Source organism: Leopardus geoffroyi, chromosome A1 (genome assembly GCF_018350155.1).
Source record: "Leopardus geoffroyi isolate Oge1 chromosome A1, O.geoffroyi_Oge1_pat1.0, whole genome shotgun sequence".
In the NCBI taxonomy this organism is placed as follows: domain Eukaryota; kingdom Metazoa; phylum Chordata; class Mammalia; order Carnivora; family Felidae; genus Leopardus; species Leopardus geoffroyi.
In genome coordinates, this window is record NC_059326.1 from 127,793,324 (window position 1) to 127,815,475 (window position 22,152).

General features: G+C 37.4%; 1 protein-coding gene and 1 long non-coding RNA gene across 8 annotated transcripts in view; one reads left to right on the forward strand and one right to left on the reverse strand.

Annotated features, from left to right (window-relative positions):
• Nucleotides 1-22,152, reverse strand: part of PDE4D (phosphodiesterase 4D) — a 1,416,267-nt gene that overhangs the window by 848,664 nt on the left and 545,451 nt on the right. Inside the window, exon 1 of one of the 7 annotated variants that reach the window (XM_045493907.1) lies at nt 10,992-11,789. The exons of the other annotated variants lie outside the window; for them this stretch is intronic. Coding sequence (XP_045349863.1) covers nt 10,992-11,446 — 455 coding nt within the window. The 5' untranslated portion in view covers nt 11,447-11,789. Of the gene's footprint in view, nt 1-10,991; nt 11,790-22,152 lie in introns of those variants that run through there. 7 annotated transcript variants of the gene reach the window in all.
• Nucleotides 10,991-13,742, forward strand: LOC123606084. Its single transcript, XR_006716090.1, has 3 exons — nt 10,991-11,101; nt 11,823-11,938; nt 13,425-13,742. It is a non-coding gene; the product is annotated as an uncharacterized LOC123606084 (long non-coding RNA).

Here is a 22,152-nt window from a genome sequence, read left to right on the forward strand (position 1 = left end):
TTCTGAGTGCTTTTTTTTTTTAGGCTTCTGAGTTGTTAAGGTAAGTATGAGTTCCTTACACCCATATTCTACAGAATGATCATTCTCAGACTCTGTATTATCTCTCAAAAATTCTGATGAGAACAACATACAGAATTTCTCAGTGGGGACCTTTCTTCGGCGTCTGTAGTAGAAATCTCCATAATGAGCTCTATGATTTTAGTAGAGACTTCTGATTATGGTCATTAGGCAAGAACCTGGCCTTAAATACAAATGAAAGACTTCAGATGGCAAGAATGATTCTGAGTGGTGATAAAACAAAAATGTATATGGAGGACTCCAAACTTTTATTTTATATTCTAATGATTTTAACTGGCTTCCAAATGAACAACAACAATAGGAAAACAGTTTCACAGAGAAGGGCTGTGAGTAAATTAATCTAAAACACCAACCTCAATTTGGGTACATAAGTTCTAACATTTAACTGATCTATATTTAAATCCTTGTATTTCCCAGGGCTACATTTTGTAACTAGCTTATCTGGGAGCATTTAACTAGAAGTGGATATGCTAGAGAAGTCTAGAGAAGTAGGGGAACCTGCCAAGAAATCAGAGAGCTGGGTATGAAGACTGAATTTCCCATTTTCATGTTACAAATAAGGAGGACCCAGTTTGGGCCCGGGTGTCCCAGAATTCTGAGCCAATCTTGGAGGTTAGACAGGTTGGACTTAACTGAGGGCTGCGATGATAGCAACCAAGCAGGTCAAAGAGCATATAGGAGATGGAGTCTGAAGGAATTCTTAAAGCTGGAGAATGCAGCTACTCTTAATAAAGCACACACAGCATTTGGCAGTAAAGGGAAAGAAAGCATTGTTAAGAATGCTAACAGGGGATACCATGCCAATAATACACTTTCAATAAACAGCACTTTAATAGCACTTTGATCAATATGCAGTTATATAAGAAACAGCCATAGTTACAGGAAACATTCATACTTACTTCATACCTTATATAGTGTAGGCTAGTTATAGAAAACTTATGTAACATATCACACAGTATCCTTTTCATAAGAAAACATGGGGAAACATTTTTTATTCAGAGTTAAACAGCAGTGCAGTCTGCAGCCACTCATTTTTTAAAAACTTACTAATACTATGAATCTTGAACTGATACTCTTTCCTTCCTCGGATTAGCTGATTGGAAGCACAAAGCCAATTCTGTGGCTCATTTCTAGCAATTACTTGGAAATTAGTGGAATGTTTTTGATTCCTTGTCTCATACTATCTTCATGCTGTTATATTCTCTTCTCTTTGACATTCTCATTCTACCTTGTTGTACAAAATTGTTTTGTGACACAATGCTATGATTCTGAGGGAGGAGAGAAAAGTGGGATATAAATAAAACAGGTTAACCTAAATAAATAGAAAATATTAGGTGTTTTTACAGAAAATAGATGATTTTTGCTTATTATAAAAGCAACATATGCTCATTTTAAAAGAAATCAAATAAGAAAAAGAACATAAAACAATAACAAAGACTACTCTTAAATATTCTCTTCTTATACCTATAACTATTTAGTGCTTCTTCTCTAATAGGATTTTACGCGCGCACACACACACACACACACACACACACACACACCTTATACCATAATATGCATACACACATCTCTATATACATAGGCACACACATATATAGACATAGCCTCATATGTGTAAATATAAGTATGCATGAATATACATAAGTAAATCGTACCATGTTCTATGATCCAGTCTCTAAATAATTTTTCCCCTTAACCACTTGTAGGGTTTATAATTACACTTTCTCTTACGAGTTCTCTATTGAAATATATCTGGGGGGCTGCCAGATATTTACCATTATGCACAATGTTGCAATATAGTACTTATCGGCTCACTTGTTCAATTATATTCTTAGGCTAAATACCTAAGCATGAAATTACTGGGTCAAAGGCAAGCCCATTTAAAATTTTGGCATATATTGGGGTGCCTGGGTAACTCAGTCAGTTAAGTGACCAACTTTGGCTCAGGTCATGAATCTTGTTCCAGCCCCGCATTGGGGTCTGTGCTAAGAGCTCAGAGCCTGGAGTCTGCTTCAGATTCTGTGTCTCCCTCTCTTTCTGCCCCTCCCCCACTTGTGCTCTGTCTTCCTTTCTCTCTCCTTCTCTCTCTCTCTCTCTCTCTCTCTCTCTCAAAATAAATAAAAGTTAAAAAAATAAAAAATAATAAAATTCTGGTATATATTATTGATTACACACCACAGTTTTCCTAATTTACACTATTTACAGCGAATGTATATAAGAAAGTGCCTACTTCACCATGTCGCCTGTTTCTTTCGAATTATTCATCATCCTTTACTTTTTCTAAGATAATAGATGAAAAATTAAATAACATTAATGTTTTAATTTTTTATTTTTGTCTGCCCACAAAGTAGAGAATCTTTCTACATGTATATTGCTATTATTCTTTCTTCTGTGTGAATGTCCTCTTTATGTCTTTTGCCAACTTTTATCGTAAGTTTTCAGTATTTTTATTATTGATTTTAAGTTCTCTTTACTGTGGTGTGAGGTAAGGACCTTTTCTTATTTCAATAAACTAATAAACACCGTATTTAAAATAATTTATCCTCATTTCAGTGAGTGGAATGCTGTTCTCAGTAAATTCTACATGTCCACATAAATACGGGTCTCATGTTTGATACTTTACTCAGTTCCACAGAACAACTGGTTTATTCCCAAATTAACATCACGTTGTTTGAATTAAAAGAGTGTATGTTCTGACATCTTATAGACAAAAACATCTATTTACAGTTTTTTTTCCAAATGTCCTTTACTATTCTTCCATATACTTTCAATCAAATTTTAAGTCAATTCCCTCAAATTCCATTGGGGATATGTCATTTTTAAATAAGCCTGTGACCTTTTCTGTCTGAAGTGTTACCTTTTTCTAAAACCTCCTTTCAAATTACTTACTTTGAGCCATTCCAGTGAGAATATCATTTGACTGGTGTACAGTGTTCTCATAGCTGTTCCCTGAGCGAATTAGCCAACAACTTAGTTCACTTTAGAACACGGTGTCTTAAATTTAGTGGATTAAAGACTTGTTGAGAATCTGATGTATGATCTCCCCAAAATGTGCACTTGCGTGCAAATCTAATGGATCCTCTTAACCAAAAGTCAGGAATTAATTTTGTAAAAGCAACTCTCTAAATAAAAAAGGATAATTTATTCCATCAGGTTTTCACTGTGATGTTGTTTTCTCACAATCTGGATTATAAAGACTACTATCTCTCTTCATAATCATTATAATTTCTGTCTTCATAGTTTCAGTCAAGTGATGAGCTTACTCTCATCAAATATCATTCTGTATTATCAGCGTTTATTTATTTTTGGGACAGAGAGAGACAGAGCATGAACGGGGGAGGGGCAGAGAGAGAGGGAGACACAGAATCGGAAACAGGCTCCAGGCTCTGAGCCATCAGCCCAGAGCCTGACGCGGGGCTCGAACTCACGGACCGCGAGATCGTGACCTGGCTGAAGTCGGACGCTTAACCGACTGCGCCACCCAGGCGCCCCCATTCTGTATTATCTAACAATGTGATGACAAGATCACCATACTAGGAGTTTTAAGGCTAAGTCTGAGTCCTATATTTGAACATGTGTATATGTCTATTTCTTTGAGAGTTCCCTTTGATTACCTGTAAAATGAACAAAATATTGTTAGCTCTGTTTACTACACACAGATGATTAAGAAAACCAAGTATATCCTGTCTGAGAGCACTAACTGAAAAGGCAGGGTTTCACTATTATTATTTCCACATCTAAAAGTTCATCATTTATTGAGAACCTATATTACCCACACACTGAATAATATCCTAATGTACTTAATGGGGGAGACAGATATAAAACTGCAACTGGCAGCTGCTAGAGTAAAGATATATACAAAATGCTACGTGAAAGCCCAGAATAGAAAAATATTCCTGTGCTTCTAAGATTATCCACACAAGTAGTAACATAGGAGGTAAGTTTGACATGATATTCATAAGTTTTCCAAACAGATAGGAGGGGATGGGATAGGGCATAGGGAAAACAGTCTAGGAGGAAGAAACAGCTTCAAAAATAAAGAGGTGTGCAAAGGCACAGAGAGTTCATCACATGGCAAGAAGTTAGTGTGGTGATTTCATGGGATTTATGAAATAGGATGGATAGGAAGACTTTCTGTGAGGTAGATAAACTGGGCTAGCATTTTGAAGAGTCAGACTAAGAAATCTAGATTTTATCTTGCAGGTGAAAATGAATCACCCAAGGATTTCAGACAAGAGGATGATGAGATTGGGTGGTCTGGAGTATAAAACAGACTGGAGTCAGGAGACATTGAAGGCTTAAGGGATAGATGATAAGCACTTGATTAGGGAAGTAGCCATGGAAAAATATAAGAAATATTTCTGAGGTAGAATAAAAACATCTTGGTTGATTCTGAGATCTGAGAGTTTAGGGAAGGAAGAATACAAGGATACCACTCACTTGAGACTACTAGAGGAATGGTGATACCACACACTGACATAGATCGAACTAAAAATGCTTACTCTGAAGGCAAAGCATAACTTATTTTTCATTTGATCACCAAGGGTATCAAGATGATCATAGTGATGGTGGTATATGTGTGTATGGGATCAAGTCAATTTAGTTGATGAGTTTTAAAAAATAACGTGAAATGCCCTCTTCTTTGGGAAAAATTAGATTTCCTATTTTTAAATGTAGAAAAATGTTCCTCGGAGTAAAAATAACCACAACATCTTTTGAAATATAATACAGTGCTATTTGGTATAATCCCTTAGCAACATTCCTGCTATGAACCAGGACTAGCAGCATTGAAGTTATAGACTCACATATTGTATATTTTTAAACATGGATATGGATAATAAGCTGTGAGAGGGACAAAATTTTACTCACGTTAGACTTCAGGGCTTTTGAATAACTACCAAAAGTTGTTAACAGGGGTTACCCTTTTAAATTATTACTCTATGTGATGTTTAAGAACACTTCCCAAGATGCTCTTTCAAACCCACCTTAATAGTTTGCAGATAAAAATTAGTGACCAATTAATCATTATGTGTGTGTGTGTAAGTGCATGTATGAATGTATCCAATTTGGAAAGTGAAAAATGTTTTGTTTTCTGAAGTTGTCTCTCTTGCCAATTTGGAGATCCCATTAAGTCTAGAACTACCAAATATTTCCTAATATTTGGTAATATTAGGAAATGTGAAAGATAACAATTTTGCTATTCTTTTTTGTTGATTACGTAAACGTAATGTCTTCACTTATTAAAATTTAAAGATGGCAACCTCATGTCAGTTACCCAATATTAAAAAAAAAAAATTACTGTTTCTTAAAATCCAAAGTCTTAGATTCACTGATGTAGTCAGTTTAAATAACCAATTTTTCAGTCATTAACTTTGGTAATGTGAAACTAAAATTTTGCGTCATGAACTTAGATCACCATTAATTTTTTAATGAAGAAAAAATTCCCAAAAACCTTTAACAAAATTAATAGAAACAATGGAAAAATATCTTTTATAATCCAGAATAGAAAAGCAAAAACCTGATTTTTAGCATTTAAGTACTGCAATATAACATTTCCTTTTATTTAATATATTAATGTATTTAAAAGGCTACTGTCAAATAGATATTTCACATTCTGCATGGATTTTTTATTGAACATAATCATAGTCTTTATCTTTTTTTTATAAAATAATTTAATCAAACATTACCTTCTTGATATTTACATCTATGTCATCTAGAATATTTTCATTATACTCAAGGAATCATCTATACTATATGAATTTCCAACCTTTTTCTTCTTTAAGAAATTTTTTTAAGTAATCTCTACATCCAACTTGGGGCTCAAACTCACAATCCTGAGATGAGGCACCTACTGACTAAACCAGGCAGGTGCCCCGTGACTTTCCAACTTTAATTGTTTTTTTCAATTTATTTAAACTAAGAACAAAAAACCAGTTCACCCATTTCTCTAATCCCAATCCCACCTCTGTCAACCACCATGTTTTTTGCATGTGTGAGCTTCATTTTTGTTTTATTTTAAATTCCAAATATAAGATAGATAATATTTGTCTTTCTCTGGCTTATTTCACTTAGTATAACGCCCTCAAGGCCTATTTATGTCACAAATAGCAAGATTTCATTCTTTTCTATAGCTGAATAGTATTCCATTATATCTATATACATCACAATTTTCTTATCCATTCATCTATCAGTGGACACTCAGTTTATTTCTCTATCTTGGATATCGTAAATAATGCTGCAATGAATACAGGAATGCATACATCTCTTTGAATTGGTATTTTCATTTTCTTTGGATATATACCCAGAAATAGAAGCCTAGATCACATGGTAGTTCTATATTTAATTTATTAAGAATCAAATGGCAGTTCTACATTTAGTTTATTCAGAAAGCTCCATATTGTCTTCTATAGTGGCTACACCAATTTACATTCCCACCAGTGTATAAGGGTTCCCTTTTCTCCACATCTGCTCCAATACTTGTTATTTCTTCTCTTTTTGATAATAGCCGATCAGACAGGTGTGAGGTGAAATCTCATTGTGGCTTCTATTTGCTTTTCCTTGATGATTAATGATGTTGATCATTTTGTTATTGAGAATATATATTGTTATTGCAGATTTAACTTTTATTTACTTCTGAGATACAGAGAAAGACAGAGGACAAGCGGGGGAGGGGCAGAGAAAGGGAGACACAACCTGAAGCAGGCTCTAGGCTCTGAGCTGTCAGCACAGAGACCGAAGTGGGGCTCGAACCCATGTTGGTGAGATCATGACCTGAGCCGAAGTCGGATGCTTAACCGACGGAGCCACTCAGTTGCCCCATGTTACTGCAGATTTAGAAAAGCACATTACTGATGAAAATGTTTTGTTGTGTAAAAAGAAGTCAAAGAAATAACTAAATACTTTATCACTTCAGTTAAGCAATTATTACACTTTGAAGAACTAAAGTTCAAGTGATTAAATTTATATATATATATATATAAATAAATTTAAATATTTATTTAAGTTTATGTATTTATTTTGAGACAGGGCATGAGTGGGGGAGGGGCAGAGAACGAGGGGTAGAAAGAGAATCCTAGGCAGGCTCCTTAATGTCAGTGCAGAGACCAATGCGGGACTCGAACTCACAAACTGTGTGATCATGACCTGAACTGAAACCAAGAGTTGGACACTTAACTGACTGAGCCACCCAGGCGCCCATGATATATATATATCATATATATATGATATATATATCATATATGGTTTATATATGATAATGTATATGGTTTATATATGATATATATATGGGTTTTTTTATATTTCATTTGGTTTTCTTGGTATCATTGAGATTCAATCCTCATAATTTTATTATGTCAAATTTTTTATGTTAAGATTAAAAGTCAATCTATCTTCTTAGATGTAACTTAATACAAAATTTATTTAACATACCTATGTTTTCCACAGAGTCAAAATAACTCATCACAAAATATCTGAGGATTGCCTCCTTCCTATTTCATAAACTTCCTCATTAAACCAAGAACAGCTCTTTTTCATTGCTTCAGGTACTCTAATTTTTAAAATTTCAGTCAAGACAATAAAAGGATCTGAAAATGTTGGTATACATGCTAAAAATAGCCTTTTAAAGGACATCTTTTTCTTGGTAGTGCATAGGGAATCACTCATCCATCCATCCATGAGGCATTTTCAGAGACATTAACTTGACAGACAACTTAAGCCCTCCATGTGAATGATGGCTCATGCACACATGAACACACACACACACAATTTGCACATGTCTCACACTTTGGTCCCTTTTAGAAGATCATTGGAAACAACAAGAAGTGCTCTGATTAGTTTTAATTCTCTGAACACTGTTTCATATTTATTATTGTATTATATGAAATATACAAAGTCGACAAATACACTGGTTTGCCTCTATTGTGATAATTAATGCCAGTGTAACAGCCAGGATTTCAAAAGTTAAAAATAAAAGTTAAAATTTCTCATTACTTCCAGAGCCTATGCAGTTTTTTTTTTTAAAAAGGATTTAAATCGGGGCGCCTGGGTGGCGCAGTCGGTTAAGCGTCCGACCTCAGCCAGGTCACGATCTCGCGGTCCGTGAGTTCGAGCCCTGCGTCGGGCTCTGGGCTGATGGCTCAGAGCCTGGAGCCTGTTTCCGATTCTGTGTCTCCCTCTCTCTCTGCCCCTCCCCCGTTCATGCTCTGTCTCTCTCTGTCCCAAAAATAAATCAAAAAACGTTGAAAAAAAAAATTAAAAAAAAAAAAAAAAAGGATTTAAACCATATCTCATTTTTTGTTTATTTGGACTTTATGTCCTGTGGTATCAATCAATATTAACTTCATGTTCGGTTTTGTATATTTCTTGATGCTGTCAACATGCCCAGGTTCTGCGCACATTTATTTTTGGAGCACCCACTGTCTTTGCTGAGGCAGGAGACCTGGGTTTCAGTCCTAGCTCTGGCACTCATAGTCAATGTGCTACTGAACAAGTTACTCTTATCTATAAAATGGAGATAATATCATTTCATTTCAGTACCGTCAATAGGTTTGAATAAGTTAATAAATGTGATTTTTTGATAATTTTAAAGCATTGCTACCCTTGTCTTTAAAGAATGAAATTAATATCCATGTCCCTCTTAAAAAGTACATTTATTTGCAAAGGCACTTCTAATAAGGAAAAGTTTGACATGCAATGCATGAGTGTTTGGGAAATACCTAAGTGATATAAAGAACTGTAAGTCTAATAATTCTTAAATAGAATGACAATGATTTATCAGATGAGCTACAGTGGAAGCTATGGGTAAATATTACATAACTTTAGGTTTCTTTGAACCATTCAATTAAATTTCAAAGAGAAAAATAATTAGTGTAGAGAGGACAGCAAACAATAAATTCAAATCAGTGATGCAATACCTCTACTCCAATTAGCTTATTCTCCTTCTCCATCCTCTCAGACATATTCTATTTTATCAAAAAATGAATTTAATTAAGAGACTCTACAAAGTCAATCAACCTACAGATTAATCGAGAGCCCTTGTTCTTATTCCATATTTGTTAAAGCCCCAGTCTCACAAATTTTAACAGGTCAAATATTCAAAGTGCCATGTTTGCCTTATTCCACCACCGGGGACCCACATACCTAGTGCTCAACACAAGTGGAAGACATTCACTTTTTCAAACAAAGGGTAACACAGCATGTGGGTTTCAGCACTTTGAGGTGTAAAATGAAACTTGCATATTAATTTATGAATGTTTGCAAATCACACCAATCTTTAAAGTTTAAATTGAACCAAGCTGTGATTATTAACCATAATTCTCTTTATTTTTATCTAACAGGTATAAGGACATCAGCATGAAAAATGTCCACTGCCTGAGTGTGAGGAAGGCAAAGGGTATGAGGAGAATGTGGGCACATCAGGGTTGGGATATTCTATTTGGCTGGATTTCCTTTGACCATAGTGTACACAAGACACAGAGACATGCTTATAAAAAAAGAAAGAGATTTGGGAGGGGGGGAGGGAGCGAAGAAGGAAGAGGAAGAAGAGAAAGACAGACATTTAAACACTATTAATATTTTTTGATAAACCCAACCTACTGTCACTAACAATTAGACAAAAATCCCAGCCTCAGGTTTTCCTGTTTCTGCACCCCAACCTGATTTACAATTTACAATAACCCATCAGCCAGATGTATGGCTTGGATGCGTATTCTATCAATGCCTGCCCACATTTGAGGTTGGATGATGACAGCTCTACTTTGCCAGCATCTCCTGAAACCTTATTTGTGTGCATCTGTGTGGGGCAGGGGATTCCTGCCTTGGAGGGCCTGGAATAAGGAAGAAAGGATCTGTTGCTGGGTTGCAGGGAGAGGGCCCAACTTCCACCTCCATACCTGACTTAAGAATCTGAGCTGACTTCTCAAAGCAGCTATAATTGGTTCTTTACACTACTCAGTTCCTTGGAAAAGGAGCAGTTGGCTTCTATTAAAACTCTGGGTGATATGCAGCCTCCTTGCCCTCTCTTCCGGAACACTTTACATTAAGGGGAAATCACTGTAATCAAATCTCTGCATCTTTCCTGCTGCTAAATAAAACGAGGTACTTTCTTCCTGGGATTCTGCAAAGACAACTGGATGGATACACATACAGCCTGCACACACCACATACCAACACAGTGTAACTCCCACAGAGTCCTCAGCTCCCTCCTTCCATCCCTCACTCATCCCTCTCCTGAGGATTGCTGAACATTTTGCTCCAAACTCTCCAAGTCACCCACGTGTTTGTTCTCCCGTTTAGCTGTTCAATTTACTTCCCAACTTGACAAAGAGAAAGGGAGTTGGTCTCAGCCTTTTAGCTGCAATCCTGGGACCAAGCTGTCTCACCCATTCCTAGTCACCATCAGATCTGCCCCACCAACCCCCCTCACTCTGGGGGAGTTGCCTGACTACTGAGAATCTCCCTGGCTCAACACCCCACTCCTTTCCTTCACTCTTCCTGTACTGCACCCAAGCAAACTGAATTCTTCCTGTGAAGTCCCACTTGCCGGGGTGGGACTGAAGTGGGTGGGGAGGGGGTGGTGGATGGTATAGACAACTGGAAATCTTTCATTCTCTCCCTCTCTGTCAATCTCTCTCTCTCTCTCTCTCTCTCTCTCTCTCTCTCTCTCTCACACACACACACACACGCACGCACGCACACAACCATTTATACTGTACTTTCAGGATCTCTTACACACACCTGAATCCTGACCCTCTCAAGCAAGGACAGACACGCCCCTGCTTTCCCTCCCTCAATTCCTGGAATAGAATTTAGCCCTGGGTCCTGGATTGCTAGTGATCAATAGAGCAACGAGGAGAATCTGGTAACTGGGGAGGTGACCCCGTGCCTGAATGGGGGAGGGGGCGCTCTCCACTCACCGCCTGAGTCCCTGGAAGGAGGAGGGCCAGGACATCCTGGATTTCTTCAGGCCGGGCCGGTGGCCGGTCTCTACGGCGTAGGAGGTGCGGTCCATGGCGCGGCAGTACAGGTAGCGCTCGGTGTCCGAGTAGCCTCGATGTCGGACGCGGCCGGTGGCCCCGCTCGAGGCGTAGCGGCCTCGAGCCGCCCCGGGAGGTGGCGGGGGCGGTGGCAGGGGGGGTGGCGGTGGCGGCTGCAGCGGGCACTGGGGTTGGGGCTGGGGCGAGGGCGGTGGCGGCGGGGGCAGGTGGTGATGGGGGTGCAGGAGGCGGAACTGGGGCTGCCGGAGTGGGTACTGGTGGTGCTGCTCGTGCCTCCAGAGGTGCTTGGGGGCTTTGAGTGTAGCCCCTCCAGCGCCGTCGCTGCCCTCGCCGCTGCCCGCCTGGGTCGGCACGCTGCTCTCCTCTGCCTCCATCCTCGCTCACAGCTCTGCTCCCTGCTGCCCAGCCGGTTTCACCGGTTTCACCGCGCTGGCCGGAGCGCCTCCCGGATACTGCTGCCGCTGCTGCTGCTGCCGCCGCCGCCGCCGCCGCTTCTGGAGCTGAACAGAGGCTGGGCTCAGCTTCTCACTTGAAGCCACCAGAGGCTCAGGCCGACCGAAAGGGGGCTCTGCCAGCGGGAGGGGTCACAGAACGTGACAGGGCTCCCTCCACAGCGGTTGTGGTAGAGACACGCTCCTGGGCTCCCCAGTTCACCAAGACTAGGGCGCACGGTGCGCTGCTTCACTAACAGTCAGTCCCTCCTTCCTCCCTTTCTTCTTTCCTTCCTTTCGGCGCCTGCGGCGAAAGCAGGAATTGTTAGCTCCAGACGCAGAAAAAGCAGCGGTGGTGGTGAGAGCAGCCTAGTCGGTCCAGAGCCCCTGAACCCTGAGACCGGAGCAGCTGAAAAGTTGGACAGCTCCTGACTGGTGAGCCGGGGCTGCGACTTTCTCCAAAACCACCTCAGCCAGTCAGAAGTCAGACCTGTCCTCCTGATCCTTCCCCTCCCTGTGCCCACGCCTCCCTCCCCTACTGCCCCCCACTGCCCCTGAGGTTTCCTCTGCACCTCCTCTTGCTTCAGCCTTCTTTGAGAAATGGAGTTTGGTGTTTCCTGGCTGATTCACAGAGCTTGTTGACGAGGAGCCCCATGCTGGGGATTCCAAAGATAAGGGATGTGACCTGGCAAAGTTGCCCAGAATGGTTTTTGTGCAGGTTGCTGAAAATTTGTATCTGGGCGAAGACCCAATATTAGGATTATTTCAGCCTCTTTCCTTGACACAGAATTAAATATTATGTGGATCTTTCCCATAGTAGGGAGAATGCCCAATGTTTCCTCTTGAAGATCTTCCTCCAGCTAGTATATGATGTGGCTGCTACTTCTGTGATTAAGGTACCCAGGAGTGGTCCTGGCTGGAAATCAAGGCAAGTAGTTGCCAAGGCTGTGATAGCTGGCCAGAGTTAAGGTCGATGTACCTTTTCCATTACAAACCTCTGTTTATCTTCAGGGGTTTCTACTGTCAGTGCCAGCTTGCGATTTTGTATTTCTGCCACTTCCAGTAGGCGAATGCCACTCTATTACTAAAGCATTTTAAAACATGTATCATTATTCCCTCAAAGAAATCAGAGTAATATTTGACACTAAAATCCAAATTCAATTTTTATTTGTCTTCCTTTATTTAGTATTTTCCTACAAGGTTGGCTTTTTTCAGGAGCCAAGAGGATTTCAGAGCAATATATGTACAACATATTTTTCTTGTACTTTTTTTGTATTACTGCATTACTTAAAGATCAAATGCTAAAATAATTTTAGAGTTAAACTTTATGGAAGCTACCACTGTACATTTATTATTTGAAATCTTATTTAAGACTTACAATGGCTTGTTGGAAGTGTAATTATTCTATTTTCTGTACACAGTCAATTTTGACACACTTGAATATGTACGTTTTATGCATATCATATAATGAATACTAAAGCTACCAGAATCAGGAACCATCTCTCAGACTGTCCAGAGTGCTGGAAATCCAATGTTCTCCATATAGTGGATGCTCAGTATACAAGTCATTGATGAAACACCATCAATGGAAATAAATGCTCACTTTGCTCACTGTTTCCTTCTCTAAGTGGGAGCAATTAAATTTAATGCTGTGCAAAAATGCTGTTTGGTATTTCTTCATGGGTTTCTTTCTTCCTCTTCCTTCTCTCCTCCTCCTCCTCTTCTTTCTTCTTCTTCTTCTCCTTCTTCATGGTAGGAAATGTCTCCTCCAACATTTAAGTATCAGCACTCTGTCCATATGTGGCCCATGTACAAAATCTGAGAAAGGCTATGTTTCAAGAGCAACAAGGCAGTCCCCCTACTTTCCTCTATGTAGGACTGAAAACATACTTGACTAAGGCATTCTCTCTCCCCTTTACAGATGCAAGTGGGACTAATGGCAGTGTCCAAAGAATGCCTAGGAAGGCATCAAGCTGGTATCTTTCCAAACAAGAAAGGAAATAAAAGGAAGTATTATGCAGTATAAATCAGTTTTTTTTTCAATTCACTGCATTATTAATAGTTGGAAACATTTCAAAGAAGTATACAAATTTCTTTTTTCCTCTGAAATTGTTGCCACTTTTCTGCTCAATAGAGCTATGTCAGAATATCTACCTGAAACTCTTATTCTTGCTTCTCAAACAGTAACAATACAGTTTGTGATCTTCTTTCCAGAATAAATGGAATCGTTTAAACCTAACCTAACCTGCTTCTCACTATTAGTTTTCTTCTTTCTTTCAATTAATGAACAATTTCTTTTTCCTGTATTCTCAATTAATTCTTAATGATTCTTTTGTTTTTACTATATAATTACAAGTCAGGTATATTTTTAAATATAAGAAAAATCATTTACCAAACTGAAGAGCTTTTGAACAACAAAAGAAACCATGGATAAAAGGATATGGCAATCTACTGAATAGGAGAAGATATTTACAAATCATACATCCGATAAGGGGTTAATGTCCAAAATATATAAAGAACTCACACAATTTAATATCAAAATAACATAGAACCCAATTTAAAAATGGGCAGAGAATTTGAATAGAATTTTTTCCAAAAAAAAAAAGACATACAGATGTCCTACAGGTACATTAAAAGGTACTCAAAATCACTAATCATCAGCAAAATGAAAATCAAAACCACAACGAGCTATCACTCACACCTGTCAAATTGGCTATTACCAGAAAGATAAGAAACAACAAATGTTGGTGAGGACTTAGAGAAAAAGGAATCCTCATATACTGTTGGTGGGAACGTCAATTGGTGCAGTCATCATGGCAAACAGTACAGAGGTTACTCAAAGAAACTTAAAAATTAGAACTACCATATGATCCAGAAATTCTACTTCTGGGTATTTATCCAAAGACAATGAAAACACCAATTTGAATAGATACATGCACTCCTATGTTTATTACAGTATTAGTTACAACGGCCAAGATATTGAAGCAATATAATTGTCTACTGGTAGATGTATATGCACACCACATGTATATGTATATGTACACACATGCACACACAATGGAATATAATTCAGTCATTGAAAAAAAAAGAAGGAAATTCTGCCAGTTGAGATAGCATGGGTGGACCTCAAGGGCATTATACTAAGTGAAATTAGTCAGGGAAAGCTAAATATCATATAATTTCTTATGTGTGAAATCAAAACAAATGAACAAACCAAACATAAATACACTCATACATACAGGATGCAAACTGTTGGTTACAAGAGTGGGGAAAGATTGAGGGGGTAGGTGAAATAGGTGAAGACGATTAGGAGGTACAAACCACCAGTTATAAAAAAAATTATGGGGATTTTATGTATAGCATAGAGAATATAGTCAATAATATTGTAATAACTTTGTAAGGTGTCTAGACTTAAGGTGGGGATCATTTCATAATATACAAAACTATCAAACCACTATAACATATACTTGAAACTAAAAGGATACTATATGTGAATTACACTTCAATAAGAAATTAAAAAGAAAATCATGTAAGTACCTTCTAACATGTTCCCAATTTGAGAGTTTTCAACTTCTCTTATAGTTCCAAAAAATTACTTATTGAAGTAGTTTATTGCATGACCTTTGAGGTAAGACTGTTGGGTTCCAATCCACCACTTCCTAGTCATGTGACCTTAGCTAAATTACTTACCTCCATGTCAATTATATACAAAGTAGGATTATTACCTATCTCAAAAGGTCTTGTGATTATTTAATGAGATAATACTTAGCATAATGCCTTATACACAGTAACTATTCAATAAAAGCTACCAATTTTGGTTATTTCTGATAGAGTTGAAAGAATCCTAAGTTTGATTTTTCTCAGTGGTTTCCAACCTTGGCTGCATCTAAGGAGCATCACCTTGAAGGGCTTTAAAAGCTTCCAATGTTAAACTGTAGACCAGTTATTTCTAACTGTGATGTTATCAGAATCATTTGGAAACAAGTTATGAACACAAAAGCCCAAGTTCCTTGAAGCAGATAGAGCTTGGGGCTTTATACATCTACCAATTCGTCAGGCGATTCTGAAAACAGCCAAAATTTAAAAACCATTGCCACACCTAAATGAATGAAATCAGTATTTCCAGGGAGGGGACCCAGAGGACAGCATTTTTAAAAACTCCTTAGGTGACTTCAAGATATCAATAAATACCAACCCAGACCTATTCCCTCATTATATAGTTGTAAAAATACTTTAGTGTCTCTTGGTTGACTTGCTCCATGACTTAAATATTTTTTGGCAAAACTGGTTTAAGAGCTCAGATTTCATGAAAATACACACTTTAGCTGTGACTCTTATTGTCTCTATGTTAAAAGAAAATCTTATACAGTTAAAAATTGAGACTTCTAACTTTCACTTAAAAACCCTTTTCATCAATCTTTAATGTTTCTTTACTTATCTTTGAGAGAGAGAGCATGAGAAGGGGAGGGACAGAGAGAAAGAGGGAAACAGAATCCCAAACAGGTACAGTGCTGTCAGTGCAGAACCCCATGAGGAGCTCAAACTCACGAAAGTGGGATCATGACCTGAGCTGATATCAAGAGTCAGATGCTTAGCCAACTGAGCCACCCAGGTACTCCTCTTTTCATCAATCTAAGGGTTGCATATTCATAGTTAAAACAACCAAAAATGGACATATTTAATGAGTACATCAATTTTCCACTCTTATATGTCAAATTATTCATTTTTCCCAAATATTGACCATAAATGTTGGAGTTTTACGGGTAAAATCAATGAGGGTTTCTAAAACTATTGCATTCATTTGGGCCTCCTTGAAAGTTTTCATTACTCACCATCAGGACATCGGTATATAAAGTGAAAAATTCACATAAATGATCAGTGTATTTTTCCTGAACAAACCTAAATAATCAGTTTGTGCCACTACTATGGTACAGAGATTATTATACACCACCACCACCATCTTTTTCTGCCAGTGCATTTTAAATCTGCCCTAGCAATCCAATCAATCACTCAGCATGCTATGGGACAACTAACAAGGGAGAACATTCCTGTCAATAATGATGGAAAGTGCTAGCAGAAATGATGTCAATTAAAAACTAAGAGTGAACAAGCACCATTTCAATTCAGAACATGGAATTAAATGGTAAGTTATGATAACTAAGGGTCCTCTGCCAACTTTGTGATGACACAAAGATTTAAATTAAACTTTCTTTTTGCATATACCCTAGGTATATTTGAATACACGTTTGTTATGTTATTTGTTAGGATGCATCAATTTGATGCCAAACAGCTTAAAGTGGGAAATTTTCACTGTCAGATACTGTCTTATACAAGGCCAAACTGCTGCCTACTTAGAAATATCCAAAGCATGTTTCAGAGTCTTATATTTCACTCAGGTCTTCAGTGTTTTTCAGAAACAGAGTTAGGGCATTTCCTATGGATATATGAAGGGCTTTTAGAATTGTAAAAATCTACACATATATTAGATAGCATTGTGAATATTACCACTCTAAGTACTATTACTAAAGTCCCTATCCCATTGTTTCAATATGTTAGGTCATTTTTAGTAATTTTTTCCTCTAATATGAAACAAACAGCAAATATGTGATGAATTAAGAAGTGCCACACTTGACCGCATTTTTCTCTATCACACTGAAGCAAATTCAACAATAAGTGCTTGGCTGGCCATGTTTCAGTACTACCAAAAACCAATCTTGTAACTTTCTAACAAACTACTCCATTTGTCAATTCAAGCTAAAAATATTAGTTATATACCATGTGTCAATTACCATTCAGATTTTGGTATTTAATTGATGAACCTGAAAAAAAAATACTTGTCCTCAAAGAACTCTGTGTCATAAGGGAAGTAAACAAATAGACAAACAACAACAATTCAGGGTGATAGAGAGTGAGATGTAGGTGTGGATGGGGATATGTAGTGTCTGGTATGGAAACACAGAAAGAATATTCAAAGCTTAAGGGTCAGTGAGTCTTCATAAAGAAGGATCTGACGCCAAGACCTCAAGTTTAAGTTGAAATGAGCTAGTCATATCTTGTATGAACATATGTGTGTGACTGTGTATGTCTGTCTTGGGGGGCATCAAGGTAAAGGCATTCTGGACAGAAGTTGGCTCAGGCAGAAACTTAGAGATGAGAGTAATCACAGGGCACTGAAAATTAAGAAAATTTCAAGAAATTTTATAAGTTTATGAGAAGGGCAGGTAGGCAACTATGCAAACATCTCATCATGAATCTTTAAGGAAGGGCCCCAACTAGGCAATATAGTTACTTTGTGTAAATTATCAAAAGGGGCCCCCCTAGATCAATCAGGTAAGTTGATGAGAAGGAAGCCAACAGAGAAGAAATTAAGGATATGAGAGGGAAAAGGAGAATAATAGATGGTAGAATGTCCCTGAGAAAGCAAAAGTAGATTGAACTTTAAGGTATGGATGGCCTTAAACTAGACCAAAGCCAACATTTCCATTGTGACAGGAAATGATGAATTCTGGGGGAATAAGTTTATTGTATTTATCAAAGATTTAACTTTTGTCATTCTGCCAAATCATTTTCACACATTATTTTATTTAATCCTTGCAACAATTTACTTCTTTCTTCACATTTTGAAAATCACAAGGCATCTTTCTACAGAGACTAAAAGGACTGTGCCATGCTCCTGCAGATGTTGAGTATAATGCAGGTGATCTTTACACAGAAACATCTACTGCCTCATTGTCCAAACATTAATTCATTCAACCAATACTTAATGAACACTTAATATGTGCCAAGCATAAGATCTGGATGAAAATAGGTGAATAACCCTGAATAGTTTTGGCTCTCCTGTTGTAATTGGAAGAAAGAGAATAACCACTCAAATATATAAATATGCTAGAGAAGGCTAAGTGCTATAAAGCAAATAGAAGCAAAATGAGAAGTCAGAGTATGATGTTTGGGAATGAAGGCAGTAAGGATGCAAGCAAGCATTCCAGGCTATGATAAATGCAAATGCAGACATTGACAAAGCAGCAGCTTGTTATACTTGGGAATACCAAGCCAACCATTGGCCTAGGGTAAAATAAGGTGAGGTTGTTTGGAAATGAGGAAAGGAGGGCCATGTTGGTATGGTAAAGATTTATGAATTGTTACTTGTATTCACAGAGCAGCACATAGCTGAATTTTAGATTTAATTAAAGAGATTTAGATTAATTAATGAGATTTAGACACCTAATATTCACTTAAAATGTCTTCAAAATACTACGCTATAATGCCTCTCTGAAAAGATAAATTATTCTGTATATAAAAAACATGAAAATATGCCTCAGAGACAAACATCTATTGTAAGTAAAGGAAATAAATCTTTCAGAGAGAAAGACCATACTTCGCTATTCTATTGTGCAGCAACAAGGTATTCAAAAGTACTTGAAGCTGTATATTGCTTCACCACTGAAATAACTACAAAATTGTGTCTGATCATACAGCAGCAATACACTTAAAATGACTAGATGTTACCAAATCCCTTGGAAGATGTCACAGAACTTTCAAAGTGACTGATTCGTGAGAAGTGAAGGATGATTACCCAGGTGCTAAACGTCCATCTGTCAAAAGCTTCCAGCTGACTTTTAAGAGAGGATCCTAAACTTCCAGGGTTTGATAATTAAATTTAAAAAAGAAATCAAAAGGTTTTGAAATGTCACGCTCAATCTCATACATGCAAAAGAGATTATGAGAAGGAGCCGTTTCTATGAAATTAGGCCTAACCTACCAAAGGCCAAAAGTAGTTAAGAATCTTTAAATTCTAAATGCAAAGAAGATTTAAGTTTAAAATTTAAGATGCTGAAAAGTGACAAGGTAGGCAGGGGTATGGCAAAAATGCATGCATTTTCCCCTCATGAAAAAATTTAAAATACTTATCATTTTATAAAGCTCCTATTAAACTGAGTTGAATATGATAATAAACATGTTTAAAATAAGGTTTTGTAATTTTTTGAGCTTTAGTTTCCTCATCTGTAAAACAGAATAGTGACAAAATACATGCGACAGGAATTTGTAAGAATTATATGAAGTCATTCACGGAAAGCATTGAACCCAAAGACTGTCATTTTATGCACCCAATCAAAATTTGCTGCTGTTGTACTTGTCAGGATGATGACAATTAAATTAGATGATGAATTTAAAGCCAGGTGTGTCTGTAATTCAGATTTTGTGCAAAATACTGTGCTGTATATACTATGAACATATCATAAAAATGAAAAAAGTCCTTTTGGGGCTTTATTCTTCCCTTATCTCCCTAAACCAGACAGTAATTGAGTATGGAAACACACTGAAAAGAGCTCCAAGTTTCAGGTGCCCAAATCAGAAGCCCATGATAGATGGGGGAAAGGGAAATGCTCTCTCAATTTGCAGGAATAAAGCCATTCTACAACTAACTATTCATGCTTAGATTCAGTGACCTCCAATGGATCTGTGAGTACTTTGAGATAATTATCCAAGACCACCAGATTCAAATCCTACAGTAGCTATAGCTAATATTAATTGAAAGATGAATAAGTTTAACTCATTAAGTCAAATGGCTTTTTCTTCAAGAGATAATAAATGTGCTATGTTTCAGCAGTGTCACAATTCACCCTTATAATCTGAAGTAAATAAGACTTCAAAGAGGCTTCCTGCATTGAGAGAAGGCTAGTTTCTTAATCTGTTCTCAAGAAATACACGTTCCCTCCAAAAGAGAGAGAATTTGGATCAGTACCTGGGGCATACTCACAACCTGACCTGAATTGTAGCCCACTTACTCACTTTATTAGTGAATGCAACAATTTTAATGAAATGGTACTTAAGAAAACATTAAGAAAAGGTACTACTCATTTTCATAGAATTTAACATTTCCATGCAACTTGGTGAGTGGAATAAAAGAAAATAAGAACCTTGAGAGAAGAAAAAAATATATAGAATTCACAATTCAAAGAAGATTCATTGACATGTTAGTTTTTAATTTTTTTTTACTGTTTGTTTATTTTTGAGAGATAAAGAGAGAGAGAGAGAGAGAGAGAGAGAGAGAGAAGTGGGGAGGGGAAGAGAAAGAGGGAGATATACAATTCAAAACAGGCTCCAGGCTCTGAGCTGTCAGCACAGAGCCCCACATGGGGCTCAAACTCAAGGTGAGATCATGACCGGAGCGGAAGTCAGACACTTAACCGACTGAGCCACCCAGACACCCCAGCAGATTCACCAACATGTTAGTTTTTAATGTTTCTGCTTGCTTACTCTTTCTTCTTGCATATTTGACACCATGATTCAAGATTTTACTTATTTTAATCAGTGTAGTTTTGACATTGTATTTAGAGGAAGTAGAAGAAAGATATTAACCATTATTCTCCTCAGCATGACACTACCATTTTAAAATAAATGGAAGATCCATGGTCTAATATTACTAAGGCTGAGTAATTTCCCCCCTGGCTCAGTGCATGGAAAAACAGCATATTTTCTTCATGCATAAATAATGGAAATCTCATCATTGAATTGTTCAGAATGCTTTCTGGAGTGTGCCAAATGTAGATCTAGATTTATTTGCATTGGCCTCTGTGCAGGTTCAAAGATCTGGACTAAGTGACCAGTTATAAACTACACACTAGGCTTATTAACACACCCAGTCCTTTTTTGATGTTGGTCAAGTAACCCACAAATGCTTATTTGGTAAACATGGTCAAACCACTAGTCTTATCGAATATAAACATTTTTCTAAAAAGTATGTCATTCATCATCATTATTAAGGGAATGGACACTACAGCCAGAAAGTCCTGAGTTTCAGTTCCAGCTCTGAGATGTTCTAGACACTTGACTGCAGGCTACATTCACCACTGTAAGTATCAATATCTCACCTATGAAATAGGGGTGATAATAGAACTGACTTTGCAAAGTTACTCTATGGACTACATGAGATTATAAATGTAAAATACTCAGCACAGTATCTGGCACATCAGTAATATATGTATACATATAAGTATATACATAATACATTATTCTATACATTTATGTATATACTTACATGTATTCATACATTACATCTAATTTACATATAATTGAGGAAATGACAGAAATGGAGAACAAAACACCTCTACAGTATCATGCTAGGTGTGGAGCTCTTGAAAATCCTTTGCTGTATCCAAGTAATATTAGAACTGTATGTATCAGCCAAGAAAGAATATTTTGATGAGAAAAAGAGCTACGGTATCTTAAAGGTGAAACTAGTTCTGATTTCTACTGTGCTTTGTTTCTATGTTTATTTTCACTCCAGATGTGTTTTTTGGCATATGGAGAAGGAAGACAACTAACATCTATTGAGGGTCTACTGTATAACAGATGTTGCTTGTCATGAGCATGTCACATATACTACAGCAATTGATAGTCATGGCCTTTTAATCAGGTAGAAATTATCATTCCTACTTTGTGTAACTGGCCTAAATAACTGGGCAAGATTTCCACAACTAGAAAACACTGGAACCCAATTTCTAGCCACTATTTGTGTCACCTCCAAAGTCTTTAACATTTCTTTACCTAAGGAATTTACTACATCCAGTATTAGGTAAGGTTCATATCTGTTTTTAATCGGCAAACTATTTCTTTAGGAACACTGTGCTAGGAAAAGTACTTAGCTT